General features: G+C 36.0%; 6 protein-coding genes across 10 annotated transcripts in view; 3 read left to right on the forward strand and 3 right to left on the reverse strand.

Moving 5' to 3' along the window:
- The first annotated feature begins 865 nt into the window (after positions 1-865).
- Positions 866-7,674, forward strand: LOC106639522 (uncharacterized). 2 transcript variants are annotated; one of them, XM_014353172.2, is made up of 4 exons: positions 866-1,048; positions 1,932-2,022; positions 5,536-5,629; positions 7,228-7,674. In XM_014353172.2, the coding sequence occupies exons 1-4, from the start codon at positions 926-928 to the stop codon at positions 7,469-7,471; spliced, it is 552 nt and encodes a 183-aa protein (XP_014208658.2). In that variant the 5' UTR covers positions 866-925; the 3' UTR covers positions 7,472-7,674. The 2 variants fall into 2 exon arrangements, with proteins under 2 accessions (XP_014208658.2, XP_014208659.2); XM_014353173.2 differs by lacking the exons at positions 5,536-5,629; positions 7,228-7,674 and adding an exon at positions 4,726-5,197.
- A 36-nt stretch (positions 7,675-7,710) lies between these two features.
- Positions 7,711-9,469, reverse strand: LOC106639497 (uncharacterized). Its single transcript, XM_089596340.1, has 7 exons — positions 9,439-9,469; positions 9,224-9,351; positions 8,968-9,133; positions 8,776-8,838; positions 8,635-8,697; positions 8,436-8,549; positions 7,711-8,325 (listed from the first exon to the last, which is right to left on the reverse strand). The coding sequence occupies exons 3-7, from the start codon at positions 9,046-9,048 to the stop codon at positions 7,918-7,920; spliced, it is 729 nt and encodes a 242-aa protein (XP_089452466.1). The 5' UTR covers positions 9,049-9,133; positions 9,224-9,351; positions 9,439-9,469; the 3' UTR covers positions 7,711-7,917.
- An 88-nt stretch (positions 9,470-9,557) lies between these two features.
- Cdk5 (cyclin-dependent kinase 5) lies at positions 9,558-12,642 on the forward strand. The gene is made up of 7 exons (XM_014353158.3): positions 9,558-9,843; positions 9,985-10,073; positions 10,206-10,399; positions 10,471-10,558; positions 10,634-11,017; positions 11,140-11,289; positions 11,756-12,642. The coding sequence occupies exons 1-6, from the start codon at positions 9,807-9,809 to the stop codon at positions 11,242-11,244; spliced, it is 897 nt and encodes a 298-aa protein (XP_014208644.1). The 5' UTR covers positions 9,558-9,806; the 3' UTR covers positions 11,245-11,289; positions 11,756-12,642.
- LOC106639510 (T-cell immunomodulatory protein) lies at positions 11,292-14,914 on the reverse strand. 2 transcript variants are annotated; one of them, XM_014353156.2, is made up of 5 exons: positions 14,632-14,914; positions 13,820-14,386; positions 13,160-13,750; positions 12,738-13,087; positions 11,292-11,946 (listed from the first exon to the last, which is right to left on the reverse strand). In XM_014353156.2, the coding sequence occupies exons 2-5, from the start codon at positions 14,367-14,369 to the stop codon at positions 11,683-11,685; spliced, it is 1,755 nt and encodes a 584-aa protein (XP_014208642.2). In that variant the 5' UTR covers positions 14,370-14,386; positions 14,632-14,914; the 3' UTR covers positions 11,292-11,682. The 2 variants fall into 2 exon arrangements, with proteins under 2 accessions (XP_014208642.2, XP_089452565.1); XM_089596439.1 differs by having other exon boundaries at positions 13,160-14,386.
- Positions 14,915-19,972: 5,058 nt separating this feature from the next.
- LOC106640151 (putative DNA mismatch repair protein Msh6) lies at positions 19,973-25,423 on the forward strand. The gene is made up of 18 exons (XM_014354088.2): positions 19,973-20,407; positions 20,640-20,873; positions 20,962-21,062; positions 21,128-21,379; positions 21,453-21,587; positions 21,664-21,799; positions 21,872-22,269; positions 22,332-22,419; positions 22,502-22,698; positions 22,783-22,880; positions 22,961-23,116; positions 23,188-23,345; positions 23,409-23,497; positions 23,568-24,077; positions 24,148-24,327; positions 24,405-24,582; positions 24,664-24,815; positions 24,930-25,423. Exons 1-18 carry the CDS (start codon positions 20,251-20,253, stop codon positions 25,197-25,199), a joined length of 3,489 nt encoding a protein of 1,162 aa, XP_014209574.2. The 5' UTR covers positions 19,973-20,250; the 3' UTR covers positions 25,200-25,423.
- Positions 25,424-25,657: 234 nt separating this feature from the next.
- The window catches only part of Jupiter (microtubule-associated protein Jupiter), an 86,915-nt gene continuing 84,751 nt past the window's right edge, over positions 25,658-27,821 (reverse strand). For all 3 annotated transcript variants that reach the window (XM_089596536.1, XM_089596535.1, XM_089596534.1), the window contains one exon: positions 25,658-27,762. In XM_089596536.1, the coding sequence (XP_089452662.1) occupies positions 27,581-27,762 (182 nt within the window). In that variant the 3' untranslated portion in view covers positions 25,658-27,580. The remainder of the gene's footprint in view (positions 27,763-27,821) is intronic.

Raw genomic sequence — 27,821 nt, forward strand, 5'->3', positions numbered from 1 at the left:
ATTTATGGTATAAAATCGTTTAAGTATATATCAACGTTGAAGAGGATGATGTGGAAAATGATGGTAGGTACCTATATGGATGTAATATTTGCCACGGCGACGATTAAGGGGGCTCCTTCGCGAAAGTCCCCAAACAGAGATATATTATTTCTTGTAAATAAAAGTCTACTGAATTTAATGGTGGTCTTAATTATATTTCGAATGGGTCAAAATTTTGAGAAATCCGAGCTCAAAGTTGTAACTATTAGCACGTGTTCCTATGGGGCAGCGTGAAAAACAATTTGTTTTCGTTTATAATGAACCTAAATTAAATGTCCCAGCAGACTGAATTTATACGTTTTGAAGATGAAGTCTTCCTCTGTAATATGCTGTATTAAAAATTGTGGATAAAGGACCATTTTAGCGAGATATTTGTGATGGAAATAAATAAATAGTGTCCGGGAGGTCAGGAGGTCACGTGGGTAGCAGACGTACTTGTTCACGACACATGTATACCATATACCTATGTATTACATCGCTATACAACACCAACACAGGTGGTCTGGTCTGGTGGTGTACCCTCGTATGCACTAGACTGGTCAAAACAATAATTAATTTTTCGTACAAAGTTAAACTGCACACATAAATATCATTTTTCCCACTTCATACGTTATTAAAAATATCATAATGATTTTCAGACACATTTGTTTATTGAAAAACAAAACTTTATTTTTTGTTTGTCTTTGACCTCAGCAGTAGTCGTAGGAGCCCCCTTATCCCCTTAAACGAAGGGGTGCGCGCGCCGTACAAATATGCGGCTCGCTCGCGGTCACCTATATATTTCACGAGGTAACCGAGAAGCTCGTCACAACTTTGTCAGCTCGCTAGCCGGCTCATTGCTCTTGAATTTTTTTACTTTCAAGCTCCTCCCACGCGGAGAACCCCCATGCATAACTTTAACTCACGTCGCAGGTTTGGGACGATGGAAAAACGATCGGTTACGGTCGCGCTGCTCTTCGGCCTCGTTTGCGCGACTTTGCTGGACGACGCGCTTACTTCCCCGGTCCAGGTGAGTACTCGCTTCTATTTCACATCCAAGTTTGGGTACATACACCCCTTCTATCATGTATATCTTTTTTTTTTTTTTTTTCACAACGTTCGCTCAGCCCTGCGTTTACTCTGTTTCAATTAATCAAAGTGTGGATGCAAACCGACAAAATGTCAGAAGAAAAAAAAAAGAAAATTTTTTTTAAGGAAAACTAGATGAAAGCGTGAGGTTCGCGGTGATCCGAGACTTGATTCGAGAAAACAGAGATTATATCAGGGAGCACACGACGAGTCGCACGCATTTGCGTATCGGACATATAAATTAGTTTTTCCTTTTTTTTTTCTTTTCTTTTCTTTCTTCCTATCGATATTCTTTGCGTATATTCGCGAGCATCGATTTCCACGCGTCACCGCGACTCAAGGAATTTCATTATTATTACCATTATTTTGGCCAACTTTTCTCATGCATACCATAAAAACGAATCAACATTTTTCTTTTTGATCGGTTCAAGTTTTATCGCCAACTCTCTCTCGCTCGAACGAATTTTCACGCCATCGGGTGTACACAACTTATTGCATTTTTATCACCCTCTTAAGGATTACGTGGGGGAGTTGCTTTATTTTATATTATGCGCCCCGACAAACTTTCCGAGGGCTTTCCATGAATTAATATTCCAACAATGTATCGGTTAACGCGTAAAAAACCATCCCAACGATAAAATTTGATATGCATGAGGACGTTAAAGCAGAGTTTAGCTGACGAATGAGCTTTTCATTTTTATTTTTATTTTTCATCCCGAATGTTATATAGTATACACTTTTGTTGCTATTTTTTCATAAAAAAGATGTGTGTAGGATATTATGAAAAAAAAAAAAAAAAAAAAAAATTATTTTACGATTTTCAGCCACAAGAAGAAAACATTGTATTGAATTCCAAGTTTTTCTCAAAGTCACCGGAATATGTCGAGGCTCTCGCAAAGGAGTTGGAAAAAGAGAGTGAGTACTTTGGATGTTTTTTTTTTTTTTTATATGGATAAAGGAAATTTGATATACATAACGAAATGATTTTTGCTATCGACGGGGGTTTTCCCTGAAAATTTTCATTTGTTTAAAAGTAACAACAATCGATGACTAGTCCCCTTACAGATCACGAGTGTTGTACATTTTTTCAGATCAGGGCTCAGATTGTGAATATTTTCAACTTCTCTATATTTTTCCTGTTTTTTAAGGCGTAGGTGGAACTTTCAATCTTTTTTTGTTTGTTTCGTTTCCTTCTTTTCATTCTCATCCTGTACCTGTACGTTTTACTTCGATTTTTTTTCATTGATATCTCTTTTTTTTAGTCACTACTTTGGTTTTGTAAACTAAAAAAATTATTTTTCTGCTCCTTCCTAATATCAGGCAAGTGTAAGATTAAAATCGATGTGCCTGAAAGATATGCCTCGTTTTATGGGACTTTTAATTTAAGCGTTTATGGAATCAGCCATACAGTTTTTTCTGTGATCTTGTATCTCCGCACGTTCTTATTATTTTCCCCTAAATGTAGGAAAAAAAAATCGAAACAAACTGAAAATCATTTACCAAAACTTATCAAGAATTTGTTCCTCTACTTTACACAGGAAAGATTTATTTATAAAAAATACATTTATTATTTTACTGTTTCGCATTGATGCTATAACTTTCAATGAAATTATAATATGTTGGAAGCTGATAATTTATGCATTCACTGAAATTTTTTAATGTAACAGTAAGTAATATGATTTGATAATTTGAACAATTTCTCATCATGAGATTTAATGTCTTGAAAGACATCACATGATAAATGAAAAATGTTAATTTAAGAGTTTTAATTAACGTAGTAATGCAAAGTTAGCGTTACCAAAATTTCTAAAACACCGTAACCGATTAAATAACTTATCCAACGAACGAAGCGTGTAATTATAGAATGTCTGATAGTCGCCGTAAAGCTGTGTAAACATATTTGATAAAATATGGTGAATAGACATTGTGTGCTTGTCGTTATGTCAAATGGTTTGCGAAATCGTTCTATTCCTGAGCACGTGCTGTTCGTGTACAGCTTTTTAGGAAAGTCACTGAACTCTACTTCTATTGTTTCTCTGTCCTATTCTCTTTTGACTGTCTTAGCCTTCGTTTGTACAAGAAATTCCATATTAAAATAACAGTCAGGAGTTTTCTAAAGTAAGAGAAAATGTTTTTTTTCTGAGGCACACCTTTGGAACAAAGATTTTTCTACGCCGTACGTGACCCCTAGCTATACGGAAATTTTCGGAATTTTGGAACAAATAAACGAAGAATGATGATCTTTTTTCAGTTTTTTTCTTTTTTTTGAGTTTTTCAAAGAAGCTACTTTTCACCGTTTAGTGTAAAAAGTAAACGTTCCCTTAAATTAATGTACAAAATACACAGTTTTTGAGTGAAAAATCACAAACTAGTAATTTTTTCAAAGAACTTTACTACTTAAAAATTAAAAAACCATAACTTTATTCTAAAATATGGAAGTATTTTTTCCGAGATTAGCGTTGATAAAAAAATAACTAAAAAAGGCTGGAAAAAGTAGGCCCTGTCTCACTTGTATCGTGTTAAAAAAAAAAAAAAAAAAACCTGCGACAATTTCCGATTTTAAGAGGGGTTTTTTTCCAACAATTTTTTTTGTTTCACCGTGTTGCGCGTCTGTATTACACTTAATTTCCATAAACCCGTAATATCCGCTATCGGCGTGCTTTGGCTTATTGTTATCTCGCATACATAGATGCAATCGAACCAAACATAATTTTTACCCCAAACAAAAAGTGACGATCATAATCGCGTGACAGCGTTTTCGTGAGAGTTTCTGTGCTTATAATAAATATATATATACATATATATATATGGCCCAAGGTAAGCAAAACTCGATTATCATGATGTTATGATACTGTTTATGGTGTGTTGAACGTATATGTTACCGGCATGTGTATGGTTTTCAAAAGCCATATCGCTGTATTCCTATCAACACTTAAAATTTATACCATCAAGGTTACAATTGTTACTCTATTGTCACGTAAAACAAGTACGAGGAAAAAGAAAAATTCCATCAAAGTAACACAATGACACGACCTCGCTACTTGAAACACTTTTTCTCTCTCCCTCCAACATTCGTACGACACACACTTAAAACCTAATCAGCCATCAAAATATCATTTCCAATGTGCTCGACTCGAACGGTTCGAGCAAATACTACTCCATACCTTGTTTGTCGCACGCAAACTTTTGTCCCGTGCACGATAACATACTCTCATACACCCCGATAGACTCGGAAAACAAAGGAAAAAAAAAAACCATCATTTACATTTGAATGTACACCTACCCTGGTTGAAACGTTACTACATAAACTGGCTAGAAACTAGTCAACGTACATGCGTAAATGGGCTTATAACATGTTGACGAGTTTCTAGCCAGTTTATGTAGTAACGTTTCAACCAGGGTAAATATCGTCCATAAATACATAAACACAAATCATTTAGCCCCGCAACGTGTATTTTACACACCCAATCGGCCGAATCTACACGTAGTTGACACTTACGCATTTTTTTTGTGTCATCGACACACGCATGTGCATGTATAAACGGTGAAATAAACAAAAAAGAAAAAAAAAAAAAAAACGACGATAAATAAAAAAATCCAACTCGTACGATTCCGCAGGGCTGGAAGAGCCGATGAGATGGTGGACGTTGTTCAAGCAGATGTTGATGTCCAAGCCGAGCCACGAGAAGGACGTGTTCAAGCGCAACCTCGACTCCATCGGCGGTGGGAACCTGTTGCGCCGCGACCTCGGCAACGTCGAGTTGGACGGTAACCCGATGGGTTCGAGAATCAACGAGGCCAGTCGCACTCGGCGCCGCCACGTTTACCACGGGGGTGGCGGTAGCTCGCTCGACAGCATCGGCAACGGAAACCTCGTGCGGCGCGACACCCTGGTGGTGAACAACGACGACGACGACGACGACGAGCGGAATTTTTTCGACTTCTAATCATTCGCCATCCCAATTTACAATCGCACCGGCTGGATGGACAATCCTCCTCGACTGTTATACATGCAGCTGCTCTACCAAGAATATCATTTTTTTTACGAATTTATTTGTCACTTTTTTCTTCTTCTTCTTCTTCTTCTTTCTTTTTTTTAGTCCAATTGTATAGGCGTTAAGAAACAAACTATCATTTATTATTTATTACGTATATATTATTATTATTATTATAATGTAGCATCCAAAGTATTATTATATTTAAAGTTTAAGGTGTACGAATAAAACAAAAAGTTTATATATATTTATCCACGCACAAGCAAAATACAATGTGTACGTACAAGTACGTGGTTGTAAATTATATTTCTTGGACCGATCGACCCTACATGTGTATATTATATAAATTACAATAATGATATATATATATATGTGGAAATTAAAGACGTGTGCGTATTATTTCACGCAAGAATGTGTGTGTGTGTTTCGACAGGTATCGCTGCGTACATGGGGAAACAAATGTCGAGAAATCCGCACGGCGATAACGATTCCGGTCTCGGACGGGCCGAAAAATTGTTTCAACAGAGGTAAATACGGCGCATGCGGCATGATTTGTTGTGCACCCTCGCTGTTTTATTTTTTTTTTTCGCACGAATTCCAGCCATGCCTTGAATTGTCTTATGTGCATGATCTGAAGGGGGGAGACCGAGTAAAGGTAGATTATCGTGCAAAAATATTTTCAGCGCAAATGTATTCGAGAACCGACAAAGTTTGTCGACGCGTCAAAAGTGAGTCATGAAAATATAAAGACCATTTCCGGTGCTAATAATCGCACCCTTACGCGTTACACGTTGCACGCATGAAAGGGCACAAAGTAGTTTTAGATGTTGGACACAAGAAAATAGTCGCCCACTGGGTGATGGGGGAACAAAAAAGAGGGAAAAAATCTCGTCAAAGGCGTGCCACTCGAGCACATTACACCCACCCGCAAACACGCTGCATTCGATTTTGTTTATTGTTTTTTTTTTTTTTTTTTGTCTGACATAGCAAAATTGCAAGTATATTCGTTACACGAGATACGGTTTTCGGAAATATTTACCGTCGCTTGATTTTTCCAACGTCATGATGTACGATAAATATACCTACTCGCTGCGATGATGACACGTATAATTATACCCATAGATTTTTTTTCCCACCCAAACATTTCTTATCTTTCGGTTTGCTAACGTGACTTGGTTGCCCTATTTTTAGATCTCGTAAATATCGAATGCGTATTTTTTTTTTTTTGTTGCGTGTGTTTTATCCCAGATAAAAGGTACATTAAATCCATTAGGGTGTAACTTATACATCAGACGCAATGATGACGTTGATTTCGTTGAGTAATTTAGTGTTGCTGGCGTGCGTATAAATACCAATAGATTATTTGATACTCCCGGTAATGCGTTGCTTCGATAACTAAAATTGTGCATATGTAATAAAAAATTATGAATTTGCTTGTTTTTAAAAGCACGAAGGAGCCATGTTATTGCACGATTAAATTATCGTTTTTTTTTTTTCTTTCTTTTTGCTTCGAGGTCCAGGGAATCGATATTATCCGGTTTCGAAATATCTTTCCATACAACGAAAGTTATTCTCCTCACTGCAAGGTCGACCCCATGAGTATCGTGCGCTTATAGTATAATACATGTGCCATCGCACGCGCGCTCTCGAGTGTATATGCTCACGATCGCATAAATCTCTTTTCCAAGGGAAATGTAAGCTATCTGTACTTTTATTGCATGTTCCTGGAGTATATTTCACATCGCTCCCTTTATTGATTTGCGTTACGATGTTATGCAAAATTTTTTTTTTTTCCAAATAAGAGGGAAAAATACATACCTACGCACACGATCGCGAAAAGCAAAAAACCTTTGTCACGTTCGAAATAGAAGCTGGAAATGTATTCCGAAAAGAAATTCTTTGCTCGCGTATTGCAACAATAAGTACAACAAAGTTGTAAATGTCTCTCTCTATACAATATGTCATCCGCTAAATAAAGTAAAAATGTTGCCTAGTTGCACTGTTAGCATCGGTGTTGCCTTGCATGCCAAATGTCTTGGCTTTTATCGAACCCACTATAAAAATCGTATTGATGTACGTATATATCCATACAAAGAGGCAAATAACATGTGTTTCGTGAAAACAGAAAAATCGAGTTGCCGAGTGGAGGTGGACCGTACACCGGCCAGCTCATGCGGATGGAAAGCCGAAAGCGAAACTTTGACGAGATCGACCGTGACTCGGGTTTCTCCGGGTTCAGCAGGAAGCGCACCTTGGACGAAATAGACCGGACTGGCTTCCCGAGCTTCAACAAGCGCAACAACCTCGACGAGGAGAGCGACCGCAGTTACTTTGACGAGCGCGTCAACCGACACCAGCTGGTGCGTTAAGTCGACGGCTAAGGGACGAGAACAACCAAGCTGGCCAACAAAATCGACGGAATTTTCTGTAAAGACCTACATGTACAACACTATATTATAAATGTACTCACACGTAAACAATTCAGCAAAAGAGAGAGAGAGAGATTCACTGTATAGCCGTCGCAGAAAACAAAATACTCCAAATGAATATAACAACAATTATGTCCAATGTATTTGAACATTTTTTTATTTTTTTTTTTTCACTGTAAAGTTTTCTTTGAAATGGGAAAAAGTAGCCGCACGCAAGGGGAGATAATAATTTATAGTCGAAATCAACGAGAAACACAGAGATGGCTCACAAACATATTTTTCCACACAAACGGTTCGCGACTCTGGTTTGAAGTAACCTAGAAAATTTACAACGTCTCCCTACATAGTATCCGCGTGGCTGACGGGTTAAAGAGTATACCATGGATTCAAACTTGGCACATCCAGGGTGGCCGGAAGCCGATGGGTTTGGACGCGGGCGCAAAATTCTGCTCGCCCAGGAGCGAGACCACCGGCACGATTCCGGTTTCGGGCGAGCGGGGCTTTCCCTGGGAGCGGTGTATCTCGCTCCTGACTTTGACCGCGGGGCTGGAGGGTCGGTGCGAGCGCGGTTTGACCGAGATCGGCTTGGGGCGTTCCTGCGAACCGACTAGTCCAAGAGCAGCCGGTTCCTTGGCCACCGCGACCTCATGATGGCTGCGCGCTGACTTTGGCAAAATCGTCTGCTGGGGATGGGGCTGCTTCCTCATGTTGCGCAGGATCTGCAACACCTCCTCGTTCACGTCCTCGGGAGTCGCCACCGTTGCGTTTTCCTTGTTGTGCTCAAGTCGGGCCAGCTGTGGTGCGGACATTCAGCGAAATAACCCTCCGAGTACCGCGCCTCTTTGAGGTGGTAGTTTTTTTTTTTTTTTTTTTTCACACATAAGTACATGTATAGTATGTATACCTCGATTATTCCTTCCTCCAGCTCGGCGAACCTCTTCGAGGCGGAGGCGATCTTCGGTTCGAGTTTCGTCAAGTTGTGAGTTAGGTATACTTCTCGCTCGACGTCCGACTGCATCTGGTAAATTTTTGATTCGAAAAGACTTACGCTCGATGTACGCTCAAGAGTTAGGATGTATTTAACAACTCGATTGGATGTTTACCTCTTTTATCGCTTCCGACACTTTTCCGCTGATGTACTGCAAGCTGAAGCGCGACTGCTCGACCTATACACGGCAGTAACTTATTTATTTAGAATTCCGTATGACTTTCCATCCTGGGTTTTTAAATATATACGTGCTCACCAAGTCGTTGTACTCTCGTACATCGTCGACCAGATGGTGGTGAAATTTCATCGCTCGAAAGAACTGCAAGCGATATAAGTGGTCATATTGAATCGAGGCGATGAAAAATAATAAATAACCTCTTGTGTTTTTGCGAATAAGCTACGACCCATGTAGCGCAAACAAATATAAAAAATAGGACATGAATCTTACTCTTTGTAGCGTGTAAACAGCCAACGACAAATTTGCCACGACGAAGATGAAGCTGTTGAAGAGCCGCAATATCAAAAACATATCCCTTGTTTCCGTCCTACGTCGGGTTATTGTTTGACCTTTGCTGCCGACGATGCCGATGTTTCATATCAAATGACGACTCGTACTTTCGTCGAAATAACCGATTAATAATTTTTGGCAATTTATTCTGGCACTGATTATAATTTTTTTCGTTTGTTTTTTTTTTTTTTTTTACTTATTTATTTGTTGTACTTGTATTGAGCTGTCATATTTGCATGAAAATTATTGCAACCGGCAGCCATAGTTGAATCGACAAATCGACAGTCAAATGCTTTCCAAAACTTGCAAGCTTTTACTGAAAGACTAAAAGTATATGTATGAATGTATATATGTATTTGTTACTATCAGATTGTCATGCTGAATCAAGTTTAAAAACGTAATTTCACTCACAATAGAGTTGAAGACGTGAATGCTAAAGAAGCCAAGAATTAAGGACCGAAGCAGCGGAAAAAAGCTTCAAGCTTGACTGTTTCGCCGCTTGCCGCGCCATCAGCGCGGAGCACGCTGTCAACCAATAAACACTCCTGTATAGATATATACAAACCAATTGGAGTGCTATTGGATGTATTTGGATTAGTAAAGTAAGTAAATCGTGAGTGCTCCACCCGTTTGCGTACGCGTTGTTTGTTTATTTAAAGTGCACCCTCATGCGTATGATATCCGGGTGTTAAACGCATGTTGTGTCGTCTGATCGGACAGTGTACGCGTTTTCGTATGTTACACTCCAGCCTTTTCCTCTTTCCTGCATTAGCGAAAATATGCAAAAATATGAGAAACTCGAGAAAATAGGAGAAGGTAAGGAGTAGTTTTTTTTTTCTTTTTATCTTGGGTGTTCGTGGTGGCTTTGTCGTCGGGCTTCGCTTAGCTGCAACATCCTATGAAAAAAAGCGCAGTGCCTCAAAGTGTCACTTATTGTTGGTATATTGTTTTGTCCAGGAACTTATGGCACAGTGTTCAAGGCAAAGAACCGCGAGACCCACGAGATAGTCGCCCTCAAGAGAGTTCGACTCGATGATGACGACGAGGTGACAAGCAACCACTGTTTCTGACAACCCCTAGTTGCCCTTTGTCCAGTTTTCCTCATCGATTTTTCTCACCCTCTCACCCCTCCTTTTCCTCTATCCATTTAGATAATAATTTGACTTTTGTCCATCCAGGGAGTTCCTTCCTCGGCCCTCAGGGAGATTTGCTTGCTCAAGGAATTGAAACACAAAAACATTGTCAGGCTGTACGATGTGCTTCATAGTGATAAGAAGCTCACCCTAGTCTTTGAACATTGTGATCAAGATCTTAAAAAGTATTTTGATAGCCTCAATGGTGAAATTGATTCTGATGTTGTCAAATCATTCCTGTAAGTTTTCATCTTTGTTTTACTTGCTATTCTCTTCAGTCTTGAAAGCTACATAATTCATTTTGTACCAGGTATCAGTTGCTCCGAGGACTGGCATTTTGTCACAGTAGAAATGTCCTTCACAGAGATCTCAAACCTCAGAACTTACTCATCAATAAGGTATGATAAGTAAATAACACATTTTTTCGTTTAAACCTCAGCCATGAATATTTTTTTTTTTTTTTTTTTTTTCAGACTGGTGAGTTGAAATTAGCTGATTTTGGTTTAGCAAGAGCTTTTGGCATTCCAGTAAAGTGTTACTCAGCTGAAGTTGTGACTCTGTGGTACCGTCCTCCCGATGTTCTCTTTGGAGCAAAGCTTTACACTACCTCTATAGACATGTGGAGTGCAGGCTGTATATTTGCAGAATTAGCCAATGCTGGCCGACCTTTGTTTCCTGGTTCAGATGTAGATGATCAGTTAAAGAGAATATTCAAAATGTTAGGCACACCTACAGAGGAAACGTGGCCAGACATAAGCAATCTTCCAGATTATAGACCATTTACGCAATATCATCCCACTCAAGGATTAACTCAAGTTACACCAAAACTTTCTGTTAGAGGAAAAGATTTACTTCAGGTAATTTTCTTGATACACACTCTTGTAATTTTTTGTTTCTAGTAAAGATAAATCCATCGCATGAGTCTCATTTGAGGAATTATTTCATCAAACAATGAATAGAGAAAATTTTTCCTTTACAGAGACTACTTGTATGCAATCCAGCACTCAGATTATCTGCAGAAGAAGCAATGGCTCATTCCTACTTTAATGATTTGAATCCTGCCATCAGAAATGATAGATGCTAATATTATTCAAACACTGATTAATAGAGCAAGACCAAAGTTTATGTGGTAAATAACATTTTATTTTATATAAATATAAATACACAATCAATTTGTGGCGACAAACAAAATATCACGTTCTATATTTATACGATATTTCGAAACAAAATTATCTAAATCTAAATATCATGTATATAAATAAATAACACTATTTTAGTTTAACGTAAAATTAATATCTTAACATGGTATTTTTAGTTCATAAAATTATATCGGGTATTATAATTACTTATCAATATTTTAAATTTTAATTGGAAATGCACCGTAACGGGTTTTTTTTTATCTCATACACAAACAACAGTTCCGCAGTAGATTAAACTAAAAAAAACTGCTATAGTTTATACATAGAGCACAAAAATGTAGAAAGACAATTAAAGATACTATAGAATAGAATTACTTCAAGTTTTACATAGCATCAAAATGAAATCTGTGTGCTTCTTGTAATTTTTCAATTTTGTCCTCTCGCCTTTCCTTCCAGTACAGAGCGGCGATAATAAGGGTTATCAGTCCGCAGGTTCCTGTCAATGCAGCTGCACTCTGCAAAATCAGCTTACTAGGTGTAACAAAAAGCTGCACTTTCCACTTTAAAGGCTCGGACGGAGGATACGGTATCACTACCATTTGGGAATTGGGAATGATTTGTGTCCAGTCCCGTGATTTGTTGGACAGCTGAAAACATCACATCCACGAAATAAAAACATAAATCCATAGACCCACTAATCTTCCTTGTTAGAATATTTAGTTGATAAAAATAAGATATTTTTATATTAAACAGATTAACACCTTCATCAGTTTTTCAAGTATTTAATCAAGTTTTTAACATCAAAATATTATCACAATTTAAATCATTTAGAAAAGTAAACGCCTTCTCAAAAGTTACAATTTTAATCAATTTATCTTTCTGCCTTAAATTTCCAATTTGTGCAGCCAGGATATAGTTTTCAAAAATCGTATAGCTCAATTGAATTTACAACTAAAAAATATATCAAGTATCTGTTAATTAAGTGATTTTACTGTCCACCAAAGACAATATTTTACTTCAAAGAAAAAAATCAATTATGTCGTGAGCTGTGAAAATATTTACAATGATAGATGCCAAATAAAAGTTCTACAGTTAAATAGTATTATTAAAATTTTACATATTTGATAAATTAAAAGAATATGCTGCTACAAAGTAAGTACTACAAATACTTTTGATGAAGAATAACTTTTCTTTTTTCTACAATATTTGTATAATTACTAATGTACAAAATTGAATCTTATACACTTTTCAGCAGTCTTTTATGTCCAAAAATTTTGTGAGTGAAGAATAATCATAAAAACATCTTCACTTGTACTCAAATATTATATAAATCAATAAATTTAGACCGACTACAATTTTTCTTATTTACATATTCCTCTAATAAAAAAATGAAATGACGTTTGATAAAAAAATACAATAAAATAGACAAAAAACTTACCCCAATTGTTAAAGAATCAATAAAATTTGGTGTCCTTCCCAAGCCAAAAATAGTGAATGGTAAATTCATAGCGAAATGTGCGCTTTGCGGCAACTGAGCAGCTATAGCGCTTCGTGGGCTACCATCTTGAGTTCTAGTTTTGTAAGCAATTGATGGTCCAGGCAAATTTGTTCCGTAAGTTCGCTTTTTCTTACCAAGACTGCCAGCTGATATAGGATACAAACTGTTTGTTCTTCCTGTTAACACCATTACTTTGACAAAGTTAGCATCATAGTCGAGACTATTTTTAAAGGCAGCGGTTCTAAAAACTTCATCATTGTCCTTAAGTACGAAGATCACATCTAAAATACCTGCAAAGTAATTAAAGCACTTGTCAAAAGTTGTTAACAGAAAACAATTTTCTTGATGCATGAAAAACTTACCATCTTGGTAAAAGTCGTAAAATACTGCCATAACACTGTCATTGTTATAAAATGGATTAAGGGCATTCCAGCGCACTTCAAAAGTGCGATTGAAACTGCCGCGACTGTTGGTAAAAGTGTTTTCAAGTAGAAATGAGCGGGTCGCACCACTTGTAGTAGATTTTAAAGTGACAAGCAAATCTGGGTACCCATCCATGTTAAAATCACCACCTCGCATTGTTATGGTATCTATATATCTTTTCCCGGGGGTATGAGCAAAACCCCATTTCGTATTAGTGTTATCTACAAAATTAACTTTCATATCTTCCCATTTGTCATTCAAGTATACATAAATGTGACTATCTTCACAATTTACGTCTTTGCAAACAGGTAAAATTAAATCTATTCTATCCATTAATTCTATATCCAAATAAAGAGACTGGCCAACTACAATAAATTCTGAAATGTCATAGTCACGGAAAAATTCAAATCCACTTTCTTTGCCATACCATAGTTCAAGACTCTTGTTAGTAGTTACAACCAGATCAGGTAAAAAATCATTGTTCAAGTCCAAAAATGCATTAGAATGAGGCATCTTTATTGATCTTGAATCTAAAAATAAAATCATTTTAGTTAGAAATATATGTATATTGTAAATAAAGCAAAATAGCAGTTGTAAACCTTTTGTTGGCTTCATTTTAATGGGGGTTACCGTCCTGTCATTATTAAAGATCCAAAATTTACGAGTGTTATTAATATCAGATCCAAAAAGATCGATAATCATATCATGATTATAATCAATTGCCAATGGCTGTCCCTTCATCTCCAGCACCACTACTGTGGCATCGGTGCAATTCAATGGGTGATCTCCACCCCAAAGGATGTAAACATCTGTAAGCTTATTACTTTTCTTACTACGAGTAGTGACCAGTATATCCATAAAGGCATCTCCATCAAAATCTCCGGGCACAACACTCGTAACAGGTAAATCAAATCTACAGCTGTATCCTTTTCTTGATTGCAGCAGGGGTTCTTCATTGGAGGCAAACATTACTTGCACTGTGGTGAGATTTTTCAACACAAACACATCGGTGAGTTCATCTGAGTCAAAATCACCAAAGGCAGCTGGCATTCCATCCAAATCTTTTCCAAAAACAAGAGAGGTAATGTCGCTACCTTGCCCCAGTGCCACCAAGGCACTGAGCAAAGTTAAGATTTCCAACAGTTTCATAATTTTTGCTATGTCACCTAAAATGTTAGAAAATGCCATCACAAGGAAAATTGAAATAACTTAATCATCACCGACTAGAGTTAACATTGTTAATAATTTATGACAATCAAAGTACATGTTTATTATAAAACAGTTCACAAAAACATAGTATGGATAAGTTATATTTTCGTAAGGAATTGAAGGTTATCTACAAAATGGTGCTTAATATTTTTTGTTAAACGCAATAGTAAGATGATTCGTAACACTGTTTGCAGATACGCACCATTTGAAACAAGGCAATTATTAATAAACTAGAAATATTTATCCACACTCGATAGGCTGTGAAGTCATCCTTTTCCAATTCTGACTGTACCAATACCTAGTGCACTTGTTCTAGGTTGACAATTGTTTATTGAAAGTTCCAAAAAGTATGTACACACTAAGTAGTATACTCATGTTATACTTATTGTGCTGATTTAAGAATCAATTGTCAGTTTGTCACTACTTAGCTATATGGAATATGACTCACTTTCAGACGAAAACAGCTTATTCCTGGGTCTCGGATATGGTCGGCTCTAATCGGTAACCAGCACTACTAGCGCTAGGCTAGTGCATTTTTGCGCCGTTCCACCACTAGCGCTGCTTGGCGGAGAATTTTCTGGTACTTTTTTAACTCAAATCAGCCACGCTAGATGGCGCTAATTGAAAACAGAAGCAGATCATTTTTGGTACCAAAACGGTCCGCGCATCAGGCTTTCGGATTTCAGAAGTAGGTATACCATTAAAATCTTAAAATCTATACAAAAGGTGTGGACCACTCTGGGTGTATTCCGCAAATGCTGCCAGCAGTTAAGTTACGTAGGTCGTGGTAACGCCGCATGGTCGGGCAGCGCTAGCGTCAACCTGTACTAACTGTCGGTGGGTTCCGCATGTCAACAAACTTTGATATTTTTTACTGTTTTCGCTCCCATGCCATCTGATATTTCGGAGTTTGTTGACATGCGGAACCCACCGACAGTTAGTACAGGTTGACGCTAGCGCTACCCGACCATGCGGCGTTACCACGACCTACGTAACTTAACTGCTGGCAGCATTTGCGGAATACACCCATAGTCCGCAGGCTAAGTATACGTCCTTAACCGCCTTTTTCACTAACGTTTAGAATAATGATTGAGACAATCAATGATTGTATCATGAGTTTTTGTATAAAGTTCAATTTATACAAATAAGTTGGTAAATATAGGCACACATGATTAATATTTAAACATTTTAAGCTGTATAAATATATAACATAGATTCCAAATATGCATTATTACCGCTGGAATATGCTAACAAAACCAAATATCCGTCTTTCTCACCCAGCAAAATAATAGGTATCTGTATAATCCTGTATCAATTTATTGCACACATGCGAAATGTTCAATGACAGTAAACAATGACATAATTTCAAACTTTACTTTTAACTCTTCATTTCACACGTAATTTTACAATGCAATTGATAAATTATTATTCATACAAAAGTATTAATATTCTTATAGGAGGTCGATTTTCAGGCAAAAGATTATTTGTAAACTTGCCGTAAACAGCACAGCCAATGTCAACTTTTTATTTTCTATCTACACAACTAGTTGCGGCTGGTTTTAGCGTTTCAGATTTCTAAACTAAAAAGTGGCCCTAAAATTCTGAAGGAAAGCTTTAGATATTTTAGGCCCTAGAGCCATGTTGTCAATTATAAACCAGCCGCAACTTATTTGACAGATACAAAATGAAAATTCAACATTTTCTGTGCTGTTTGCGGCAAGTTTACAATTTATCTATTACTCGAAAGTATAAATATATAGGAGGTCAATATTCGTATAAAACATACACTGCAAACTTGCCGCAAGTAGCACAAACATCGTTAATTATTTATTTTGTATCTATTTCAAGAGTTGCGGCTGGTTTATAAGTGACTAAATGGCTCTAGGGCTAAGCTGCCTAAAGCTCTCCTTCAGAATTTCAGAAGCAATTTTTGGCCAAAAAAATCACGACCGCTAGATGGCGCTGATCCTAATGATTATAACTACTTATAGTAGAGCCATTTAATCAATTATAAACCAGCCGCAACTAATTTCGTAGATACAAAATAAATAGTTAAAGATAATTGTGCTACTTGCGGCAAGTTTGCAGTGTATGTTTTATACGAATATCAACCTCATATATATTTATACTTTTGGGTAATAGATGAATTGTAAACTTGACGTAAACAGTGCAAACAACGTTAACTTTTTATTTTATATTTATGAAATTAGTTGCGGCTGGTTTATAAGTGACTAAATGGCTCTAGGGCTAAGCTACCTAAAGCTCTCTTTCAGAATTTCAGAAGCAATTTTTGGCCAAAAAAATCACTACCGCTAGATGGCGCTGATCCAAATGATTATTACTACACTTGTAGTAGAGCCATTTGATCAATTATAAACCAGCCGCAACTGATTTTGTAAATACAAAATAAAAAGTAAACATTGTTTGTGCTGTTTGCGGCAAGTTTACAATGAATTTTTTACACGAATATTGACTTCCTATATATTTATACTTTCGGGTGAAAGATAAATTGTAAACTTGCCGCCAATAGTGCGAACAATGTTCACTTTTTATTTTGTATTAATCAAATTAGTTGCGGCTGGTTTATAAATAATAAAATGGCTCTAGTATAAGTATAGTAATAATCATTTGGATCAGCGCCATCTAGCGGTGGTGATTTTTTTGGCCAAAAATTGCTTCTGAAATTCTGATGGAAAGCTTTAGGCAGCTTAGCCCTGGAGCCGTTTAATCACTTATAAACCAGCCGCAACTTTTGAAATAAATACAAAATAAATAATTAACAATGTTTGAGCTACTTGCGGCAACTTTACAATTTATCTATTACCCGAAAGTGTTAATATAAGGAAGGTCGATATTAGTGTAAAACATACACTGCAAACTTGCCGCAAGTAGCACAAATATCGTAAATTATTTATTTTGTATCTATTTCAAAAGTTGCGGCTGGTTTATAAGTGATTAAACGGCTCCAGGGCTAAGCTGCCTAAAGCTTTCCATCAGAATTTCAGAAGCAATTTTTGGCCAAAAAAATCACTACCGCTAGATGGCGCTGATCCAAATGATTATTACTATACTTATACTAGAGCCATTTAATTATTTATAAACCAGCCGCAACTAATTTGATTAATACAAAATAATAAGTGAACATTGTTCGCACTATTGGCGGCAAGTTTACAATTTATCTTTTACCCGAAAGTATAAATATATAGGAAGTCAATATTCGTGTAAAAAATGCATTGTAAACTTGCCGCAAACAGCACAAACAATGTTTACTTTTTGATTTGTATTTACAAAATCAGTTGCGGCTGGTTTATAATTGATCAAATAGCTCTACTACAAGTAGTAATAATCATTAGGATCAGCGCCATCTAGCGGTCGTGATTTTTTTGGCCAAAAATTGCTTCTGAAATTCTGAAGGAGAGCTTTAGGCAGCTTAGCCATAGAGCCATTTTGTCACTTATAAACCAGCCGCAACTCTTGAAATAGATACAAAATAAATAATTTACGATATTTGTGCTACTTGCGGCAAGTTTGCAGTGTATGTTTTACACTAATATCGACCTTCCTTATATTAACACTTTCGGGTAATAGATAAATTGTAAAGTTGCCGCAAGTAGCTCAAACATTGTTAATTATTTATTTTGTATTTATTTCAAAAGTTGCGGCTGGTTTATAAGTGATTAAACGGCTCCAGGGCTAAGCTGCCTAAAGCTTTCCATCAGAATTTCAGAAGCAATTTTTGGCCAAAAAAATCACCACCGCTAGATGGCGCTGATCCAAATGATTATTACTATACTTATACTAGAGCCATTTTATTATTTATAAACCAGCCGCAACTAATTTGATTAATACAAAATAAAAAGTGAACATTGTTCGCACTATTGGCGGCAAGTTTACAATTTATCTTTCACCCGAAAGTATAAATATATAGGAAGTCAATATTCGTGTAAAAAATTCATTGTAAACTTGCCGCAAACAGCACAAACAATGTTTACTTTTTATTTTGTATTTACAAAATCAGTTGCGGCTGGTTTATAATTGATCAAATGGCTCTACTACAAGTGTAGTAATAATCATTTGGATCAGCGCCATCTAGCGGTAGTGATTTTTTTGGCCAAAAATTGCTTCTGAAATTCTGAAAGAGAGCTTTAGGCAGCTTAGCCCTAGAGCCATTTAGTCACTTATAAACCAGCCGCAACTAATTTCATAAATATAAAATAAAAAGTTAACGTTGTTTGCACTGTTTGCGTCAAGTTTACAATTCATCTATTACCCAAAAGTATAAATATATATGAGGTTGATATTCGTATAAAACATACACTGCAAACTTGCCGCAAGTAGCACAATTATCTTTAACTATTTATTTTGTATTTACGAAATTAGTTGCGGCTGGTTTATAATTGATTAAATGGCTCTACTATAAGTAGTTATAATCATTAGGATCAGCGCCATCTAGCGGTCGTGATTTTTTTGGCCAAAAATTGCTTCTGAAATTCTGAAGGAGAGCTTTAGGCAGCTTAGCCCTAGAGCCATTTAGTCACTTATAAACCAGCCGCAACTCTTGAAATAGATACAAAATAAATAATTAACGATGTTTGTGCTACTTGCGGCAAGTTTGCAGTGTATGTTTTATACGAATATTGACCTCCTATATATTTATACTTTCGAGTAATAGATAAATTGTAAACTTGCCGCAAACAGCACAGAAAATGTTGAATTTTCATTTTGTATCTGTCAAATAAGTTGCGGCTGGTTTATAATTGACAACATGGCTCTAGGGCCTAAAATATCTAAAGCTTTCCTTCAGAATTTTAGGGCCACTTTTTAGTTTAGAAATCTGAAACGCTAAAACCAGCCGCAACTAGTTGTGTAGATAGAAAATAAAAAGTTGACATTGGCTGTGCTGTTTACGGCAAGTTTACAAATAATCTTTTGCCTGAAAATCGACCTCCTATAAGAATATTAATACTTTTGTATGAATAATAATTTATCAATTGCATTGTAAAATTACGTGTGAAATGAAGAGTTAAAAGTAAAGTTTGAAATTATGTCATTGTTTACTGTCATTGAACATTTCGCATGTGTGAAATAAATTGATACAGGATTATACAGATACCTATTATTTTGCTGGGTGAGAAAGACGGATATTTGGTTTTGTTAGCATATTCCAGCGGTAATAATGCATATTTGGAATCTATGTTATATATTTATACAGCCTAAAATGTTTAAATATTAATCATGTGTGCCTATATTTACCAACTTATTTGTATAAATTGAACTTTATACAAAAACTCATGATACAATCATTGATTGTCTCAATATGGTCGGGTAGCGCTAGCGTCAACCTGTACTAACTGTCGGTGGGTTCCGCATGTCAACAAACTCCGAAATATCAGATGGCATGGGAGCGAAAACAGTAAAAAATATCAAAGTTTGTTGACATGCGGAACCCACCGACAGTTAGTACAGGTTGACGCTAGCGCTGCCCGACCATGCGGCGTTACCACAACCTACGTAACTTAACTCCTTAACTGCTGGCAGCATTTGCGGAATACACCCACTGTTTGGTTCCGAGCTATTAGTAATGGCTATAACCTCATATACGTATGATGAACTGTTAAAAGGTCATTTAACGACTACATTTTTCTCTTAAATATCAGTACTTAGTCATCATAAAACATTTAAATGTACAACTTTCTACACTGCACATTTTGACATAAAAAATTTACGTAGGAAGTAATATAAATTAGAAAAAGTCGTCACGTGTTAGCTTACTTGGTAAACGTAAAAATTTACTCGTTAAGATAACCTCGACAACTCTCAAATGCCGAGGGTCAGAACTAATAAATCGCCCAAGTCCGGCGCAATTTTGACTCGGTCTCGAGCAACAAAAACCACTCAGAACCAGACCTCTCGTAAACAGACCAAAACAACAAAAGCCGAAGCACCCAAGCAAGAATCAAAGACCAGGCCGAAGAAAGGTAAACAATCATGTTTATACACTTTGCGAAAAAAATGTTAACCAGTGTTAACAAATCATACCGAATTTTTTGAAAGACACTTTTATCATACAGAGCTTGGCTAAATTGAGATCAAGTTGTGACATGTGATTTGTACTTAAAATAATATATTATATACCAAGGTTAATTGATTCAAGTTATGAAAACATTCAAAAAAGTCATAATAAGACTTAATTTCTATTTATGTACTTAGATGAAACAAAAAAGAAAGGCAAAGAAAATGCTGGTAGTAACAAAAACAGTAAGGAAAAGAAGGAAAAAAAGGGAAAGGAAGACAAAAAGAGACGGCTAGAGAAAGAGCTGGTTGAAGATGAAGATGGTGGTGAGAATAAAGAAGCCACACCAAAGCCCAACAAGAGAAGGAGAATCATTCTTCCAGATGAAGAAAGCGATCCTGAAATTGATTCTGGAGATGAGTACAAGCCTGGTCAATATCACTTCTATGGATTCTTAGCGTTTATAAATTGTTATTTCATTATTATTCTGTATAAAAAAGAATTTTGTTTTCAATGTAGATAGTGATGTGTCCCAGGAATCAGATGAAGGGTCATTGTCTGAAGCTGTGAGTGACAGCGAACCAGCTAGCGAAAAAGACTCTGATGATGAGACTCCCAAGGTATTACAGTTCCAATTGTATACTTAAAGTAAAAAGTTATAGGTAATCCTTAGTTCATATTTTAGAAACGGAGGAGAGGTAATAATGGTAAAGCCGCTAAAAGCTCTGCACAAAAATCCATAAAATGTGACATTCCACCAAGTGGCGTTGAACCAACAGCCCCAAAAGCTTCGGATACCCGATCTTGGCCACACTTGACGTACGAATTTTTACAGCCAGATAAAATTAAAGACGCAATGATGCGTTCCCCCGAACATCCTGATTATGATCCAAGGACTCTTTATGTTCCCCAAAGCTTTATGGATAAACAAACTCCTGTAGGTAATTTAGTGTTAAGTTAAGTACTACATTAAATTTGGTAACGTTAAATATTTGTATTAAATTTTCCAGGTTATGCGACAATGGTGGACTTTAAAATCTCGTCACTATGACTGTGTATTATTGTTCAAACTTGGTAAATGGTATGAACTGTACCATATGGATGCTGTCACTGGAGTAAATGAGTTGAATACATCTTTCTTGAAGGTATGCAAACAATCTAAATCATTAAAAATTGCCAAACTACATTTATACTTCAATTTATTTTGCTATCATTTGCTAGAGAGAATTTGCTCTCTCAGGTTTTATTGAAACTGCTTATGGACGTTACTCAGCAAGTCTTATTGATAGAGGCTACAAAGTAGCAAGAATTGAACAAATGGAAACTCCAGAAATGGCAGCTACACGCTACGCCAAAAGTAATTGCTCAATTGTATTAATTTTCTATTGCTCCAATATTTTCGCTTATAATATTATTTTATCTTGAATAGCAAAATCGTCAAAGTTTGATAAAGTTATAATCCGTGAGCTATGCCAGATCAGTTCTAAAGGAACGAGAATCTACACAGCCCAAGATACGGAGGCAGTGGCACCTACATCAAACTATTTGTTGTCGATAATTGAAAAACAAACGACTGGTTTACCTTTTTATGGAGTTTGTTTCATCGACACCTCCATTGGTGAATTTCATCTCGGCCAATTTCAAGATGATCGTTGCAACTCGAGGCTATTAACTTTACTTGCTCACCATCCACCTGCTCACATTCTTTATGAACGAGGCAACTTATCGCCTACTACACTGAAAATAATAAACAGTTTTTTGCCCAACGTAATGAAAGAAGCGCTACAAAAGGAAGTGCAATTCTGGACATCAACGAAAGTCTTGAAGGTATGAACTGCTTCGATTTTCATATGAAAAGATTCAACCACGTAATACTTAATTGTTTTTAGACCCTTTACGAGAATAATTATTTCAAAAAAGAAGGAAATGAGTCCGAATTCACGTGGCCAACAAGCTTACAACCTTTCTTGAACAAAGGTAAGTACACGATTGCTACCTTTGAGTCATTCATCCGTCACATTTCACCAGATCAATTAGTGGTGTTCATTTGTTTTTACAGCTGACAGCTCACAACTTATGGCATCAGAAGATAAGGAGCTTGCAATTAATGCTTTGGGTGGCTGTGTGTATTTGCTCAAAGAATATATGTTAGACCAACAGTTACTTTCCTTAGGTCGGTTTAAAATCTACAGCCCACCAGATTTTACGAGTATCAAGAAGGGAAGAAAGGAAAAGACTCAGTTTGCTCATAACATGGTAATTTGCATAAAATTACTTAAAAAATCTGCTTTCAATCCAAGTACATATATTATGTCTGAAATTTGATCTGCACTTTAATAGGTCTTGGATGCAATTACGATTAATAATTTGCGTATCCTTGGAAGTGATGGATCTCTCATTGAAGTACTGGATAAATGCTGCACAGCTTTTGGAAAGAGGTAACTGAAAGACTATATCTCACGAAAATGACCGTAGTGATGGACAATAAAAATCTTGAGTCTTATGGGATTTCTTTTAGATTAATACGGGAATGGATCTGCAGGCCATCTTGTCGCAAGAGTGTCATTATCGAACGACAAGAAGCTATAACTCAGCTGTTGGATAATCCAGACATTGTTGCAAAAGTCCGGAGTAAATTAAGTACCTTGCCAGATATGGAGCGATTATTAAGCAAGTAAGTGTACTTGAAACTGTTTCTGCTCTTCTATCTGGAAATATAAATTACAAATTTTTTTCTAATTTAAGAGTTCACGCTTATGGAAATGCAGCTAATCTACAAAATCATCCAGATAGTCGTGCCATATTGTTCAGTGCAGATATTATTTCAAAGAGAAAAATCAATGATTTCATAGCCATGATAAACAGTTTTGATGAAATCTTATCAATAATCGAAAAATTTTCTGGTAAAAAATAAAAAATAAATTGTAGTTTCTTAAGCATTTCTGACGTGACATTTAACTTTTTAGATTTTAATTCTTTATTGATTACCAAGTGTACCAAGTTGGAACCGAAGGGTGACTTCCCTGATCTAAAAGAAACCTTGGATCATTTTAAAGTAAGCTTAAACATGCTTTTTCTAAAATCAATGCAATATATCAAAACATTATTAAAAATTTTGCTGTTAGAATGCTTTCAACCACGAACAAGCCAAAAAAGAGGGCTTCATTATCCCTAAACACGGCGTCGATCGAGAATACGATGAGGTTTTGCTAGAATTAGCTCAGATCAAAGAGGAGTCGGATGCTTACTTGAACAAACAGAAGAAACATTTTGGTGACCAAATTGAGTACTGTGGTGGCAACAAAAAACGATTCCAAATCAAGATCCCTCTTAGTCAAATAAACAAAATTGACCATAGCTACGAATACCAAGGTTCGAAAAAAGGATTTAAAAATTTTTCCACGTCAAAAACTAGGGAATTCCTCGCCAGACAGATTGCCGCTGAAGAACAAAGAGACAAAGTCTTAGGAGACAGTAATCGCAAAATTTTTGCCAAGTTCAGCAAAGAGTTTGACAAGTGGAGCATTGGAATTTACAATATTGCTGTTCTCGACTGTTTGATCTCCTTGACGGAATATGCCCGAACCTGCGATGTTTGCATTCCGACTGTTTATGATGACACGGATGGTGATGAGGTACTGTTTAAAATGGTCATTAATGTTATATTTCGGCTTAAGCTACAATTACTATTTGATATTATTTTAGATAATGATTGAAATAAGAGATGGAAAACACCCGTGTATACCGTCCAACAACTTTATCCCTAATGACACATTAATTGCTACGAAAGAAACTGCTCCATTAATACTCTTAACAGGCCCCAACATGGGTGGTAAATCTACGCTTATGCGGCAAGTTGGACTCATCACAGTGATGGCACAACTTGTAATAATCACTTGTTAACTGTATTTATCAATGATTATTTTAGTTCTTATTCTAATGGATCATTTAATTTTAATCAGGGATGCCACGTGCCTGCAAGCGCTTGTCAATTAACACTCGTCGATCGCATATTTACCCGTCTTGGAGCAAACGACGATATTATGGCTGGTCAAAGTACATTCCTGGTTGAGTTGAGTGAAACTGCAGCTATACTACAACATGCAACAACTCACTCGCTCGTTCTTTTGGATGAATTGGGTAAATAGACATTCCATGTATACTCATTCATCATCTTATTTCACGAACATTTATTTAAATTACATTTTTTGTAAATATCAGGCAGAGGCACATCCACTTACGATGGAACGGCTATCGCTGCTTCAGTGGTCGATGCTCTTACAAAGAAAAAGTGCAGGACACTTTTCTCAACTCACTATCATTCTCTTGTTGAAGACTTCAAAGACAGTGCCAACGTTTCTTCCGCTCACATGGTAATTATGAGATTTTCAATTTGATCTCTAAATGAAAGTGCCATGCATTTTGAGAATGTCATTACCATTGAATTTCTGGATAATATTATTTATGACGAATTGGATTGTTTTTAGGCTTGTAAGATAGAAAATGAGGACGAAGGTGAAGTTACGGAACAAAACGTGAGTTTCTTATACAAGCTCAGCCAGGGTGCTTGCCCCAAATCCTATGGCTTTAATGCTGCTAGACTGGCTGGTATACCTGCACACATAACTAAGCGAGCCCAGGAAATAGCAACCAAACTAGAAAACGAAGTAAATCTTCGACATGCCTTTACTACTCTTTGTAAAATTAAGGACGGTCCATCCATCAAAAACGTAATCAAGAATTTGAAAACTCTGTAAAAAGTGTTAGAAACTGTTCATGTTTATTTTACATTCAACTAAGTGTAATAGATCAAAACTACTTAGATTTATTTTTTTACTTTCATACATGTATTCCTTGATTCATTAGTTCCTTTCCAGTGTTACCAAATGTACAAAAGTATAAAAATGTTATACAAAGATAGCGTAAAAACATAAAGTTACCTTCACTGTTGTATTGAGCTCAATATACATTTATTTTATAATTTTGATTATTTATTTACCCTAACTCAGTTCCAAATAATTTGTTAAGTTTGAATGTGTATTGTCTGTTCTTGAAAAGTTTTTTTTCCCAACATTCTAGTTGTGAAACTCTACGGAAAAATCTGTCAATAATGGCACCGGACGTTATGCAAAAAATTTGAAGTGATGGTATGAACGATAGTGGGATATAGGATATGCAAGGAGGAAATAAAAAAAAGTGAAAAAACGAAATGATGTGTGTGTAGCTTACAAAATGTCTTTTATTTATCAATACCATAGTACAAAAAGGCTGTCCGCGAGTAATGTTTAAAACATGATGTACAATTAAAGCACGTAGTTTACGCTCTCGAATGACAATTGCTTTTAATATTGTTACTCTATGAAGTAGAAGACGGCTATGATATAAGTAACATACTTACGAAATAAAATAAAGTGCAGAAGTTTACTTTCGCATTAGACTTCGCGGTGAAATAAAATAAATATTATGGTTAACATAATGTGCCTCTGCTAAGCTTTGCAAGAGTCAAAAAAAAAAATTGTCAAACAAATAAAAATAAGTATCTACGATGATGGATGTTGGCTGTAAAAAGTCTGAAATTAAAATAAACCAATTTTTTGTATCGAATTTTACTGGGTAGTGATAGTTACGCTATGAACGGTAATGACAGAAAGATGTAAGTTATAAGTAGTTCTATTTGATCGATATAGAGGGAAATATTTATATATTTATTATGCTGTTTTATATGTCTATATCTTTTTCGTCTTTTTGATATTTTGATTTGAACGTAATCGTCCAAGTCATTAAGAACTGTCTAGATAAAAATTATAATAGTTGTGGATAGAAATAGTCATAATAAAATAATATTAGTTATGAAAGGCACAGGGATTAAGAAAGCACTTTATCTCTACTTGATTTTTTTTTTTTGATAGTGCACTTTTTTAATTTCAGATTTTATTTTAATATTATTATTTTTTTTTTTTTTTTTTGAAGAAAGAAAAACACGCAAGTTTATAGTCTATATAAATATACAATTATCTTTATTTTCTGTTCTCTTCAACTGATCTATACTAAAGACATTCTAAAACTTTTCACTTAATCATAAGGTTGAAATAGTCCTCGAATTCGTCTAATAGGTACAGATAAAAATTTTTTCAAAGTCTAAAGAGTATTATCTTTTTTTCTTCATAGTAAGATAAATATGTATTGTACGTAATCATAGAATATTTGTTATTCTTTTCACATTTTAATTTCTTTTGGTTCACGTTACAATGAAAAAAAAAGAAAAAAAAAAAAAATAGTAAGTAGTATTCAAGTGAATCAAATTTTCGTCCCATCGACTCGTCACGTATCGACTTTTTTTCATTCCAATATTCAAATTCAAACGATAGTCGAGCAAATAAACAATAATGCGAGAAATGTGAAAAAAAAATAATTTAATATTTATCGTGTGATAGCTAGTCGATCGATTCCAATAAAATTTCAGCTCACCGTTTTTGCAAAATAAGAAATGATATTGATAGCAATCAGAATTAAAAAAAAAAAAAAAAACGCAAATCGATCGTAAACTCTTTGTGTTTGTTTTTCGCGTACAATGTTACACAACTCTCGATAACTTTAGGCGTCGAAATTCGCGCATTCAATCACCATCGACCATACACGATGAACATGAAATTTGTCGGAAAATCTCTGATCGCAACGTAATAATAGTACATAAACACTACTAAAAAGAGAGACATTGTCATGTACGCACAACAATACAGCGATAACTGCCGATTGGAATTATGTAACGACAAGATTTGTTTATTTATTTTTTTTGAAAGTCTTACGCGCGTGAAATTAAACATTGACAATGCTAATTATATAGAAATAGCAATAGTGATAGCAGTGACAAAAAAATAAAAAATCAATGAAAGTATGTCCGTTTTAAGTATATGTTTATGTGTATGCATTATTATTATTATTATCATCATCATAACATGTATATATATCAAATCGATTCTTCGTCTCGCGATTCTGCTGCTGAATCCTCTCCTCATTCCGTTCGTGTACGTGTTCCCCTTCGTATTTTCTTTTTACGCTTGCAATTTTCTTTGTTTTCCTTGTCAAACACGGATATGGGGGATGGGGCGGAGGATGGTGGGTGCGCTGGTCGGAGGGTTTACCAGAGTCCGGATGAGAAGCCGCCGGGTGGCACGCGCTGTTTCTTCATTCGGAGGCCGGCAGAGGGCGACGAGTCGGTGCTGGATTTTTCGCTGCCGGCACTGGATGCGCTGCCGCTTATGGTGCCGTTCTGCTGGCCAGCCGAGTTCTCGTAGCCAGTGCCCGTCACCGGATTGCCGTCTGTTGGGAAATCACGAGGAAAAGTTTAGTTTTTTTCTTTTTTTTTTATTTTTCTTTCG

The sequence above is a fragment of the Copidosoma floridanum genome, unplaced genomic scaffold (assembly GCF_036245765.1).
Source record: "Copidosoma floridanum isolate Cflo_tuat_1 unplaced genomic scaffold, Cflo_Japanese_pri ptg000030l, whole genome shotgun sequence".
NCBI classification, from domain to species: Eukaryota; Metazoa; Arthropoda; class Insecta; order Hymenoptera; family Encyrtidae; genus Copidosoma; species Copidosoma floridanum.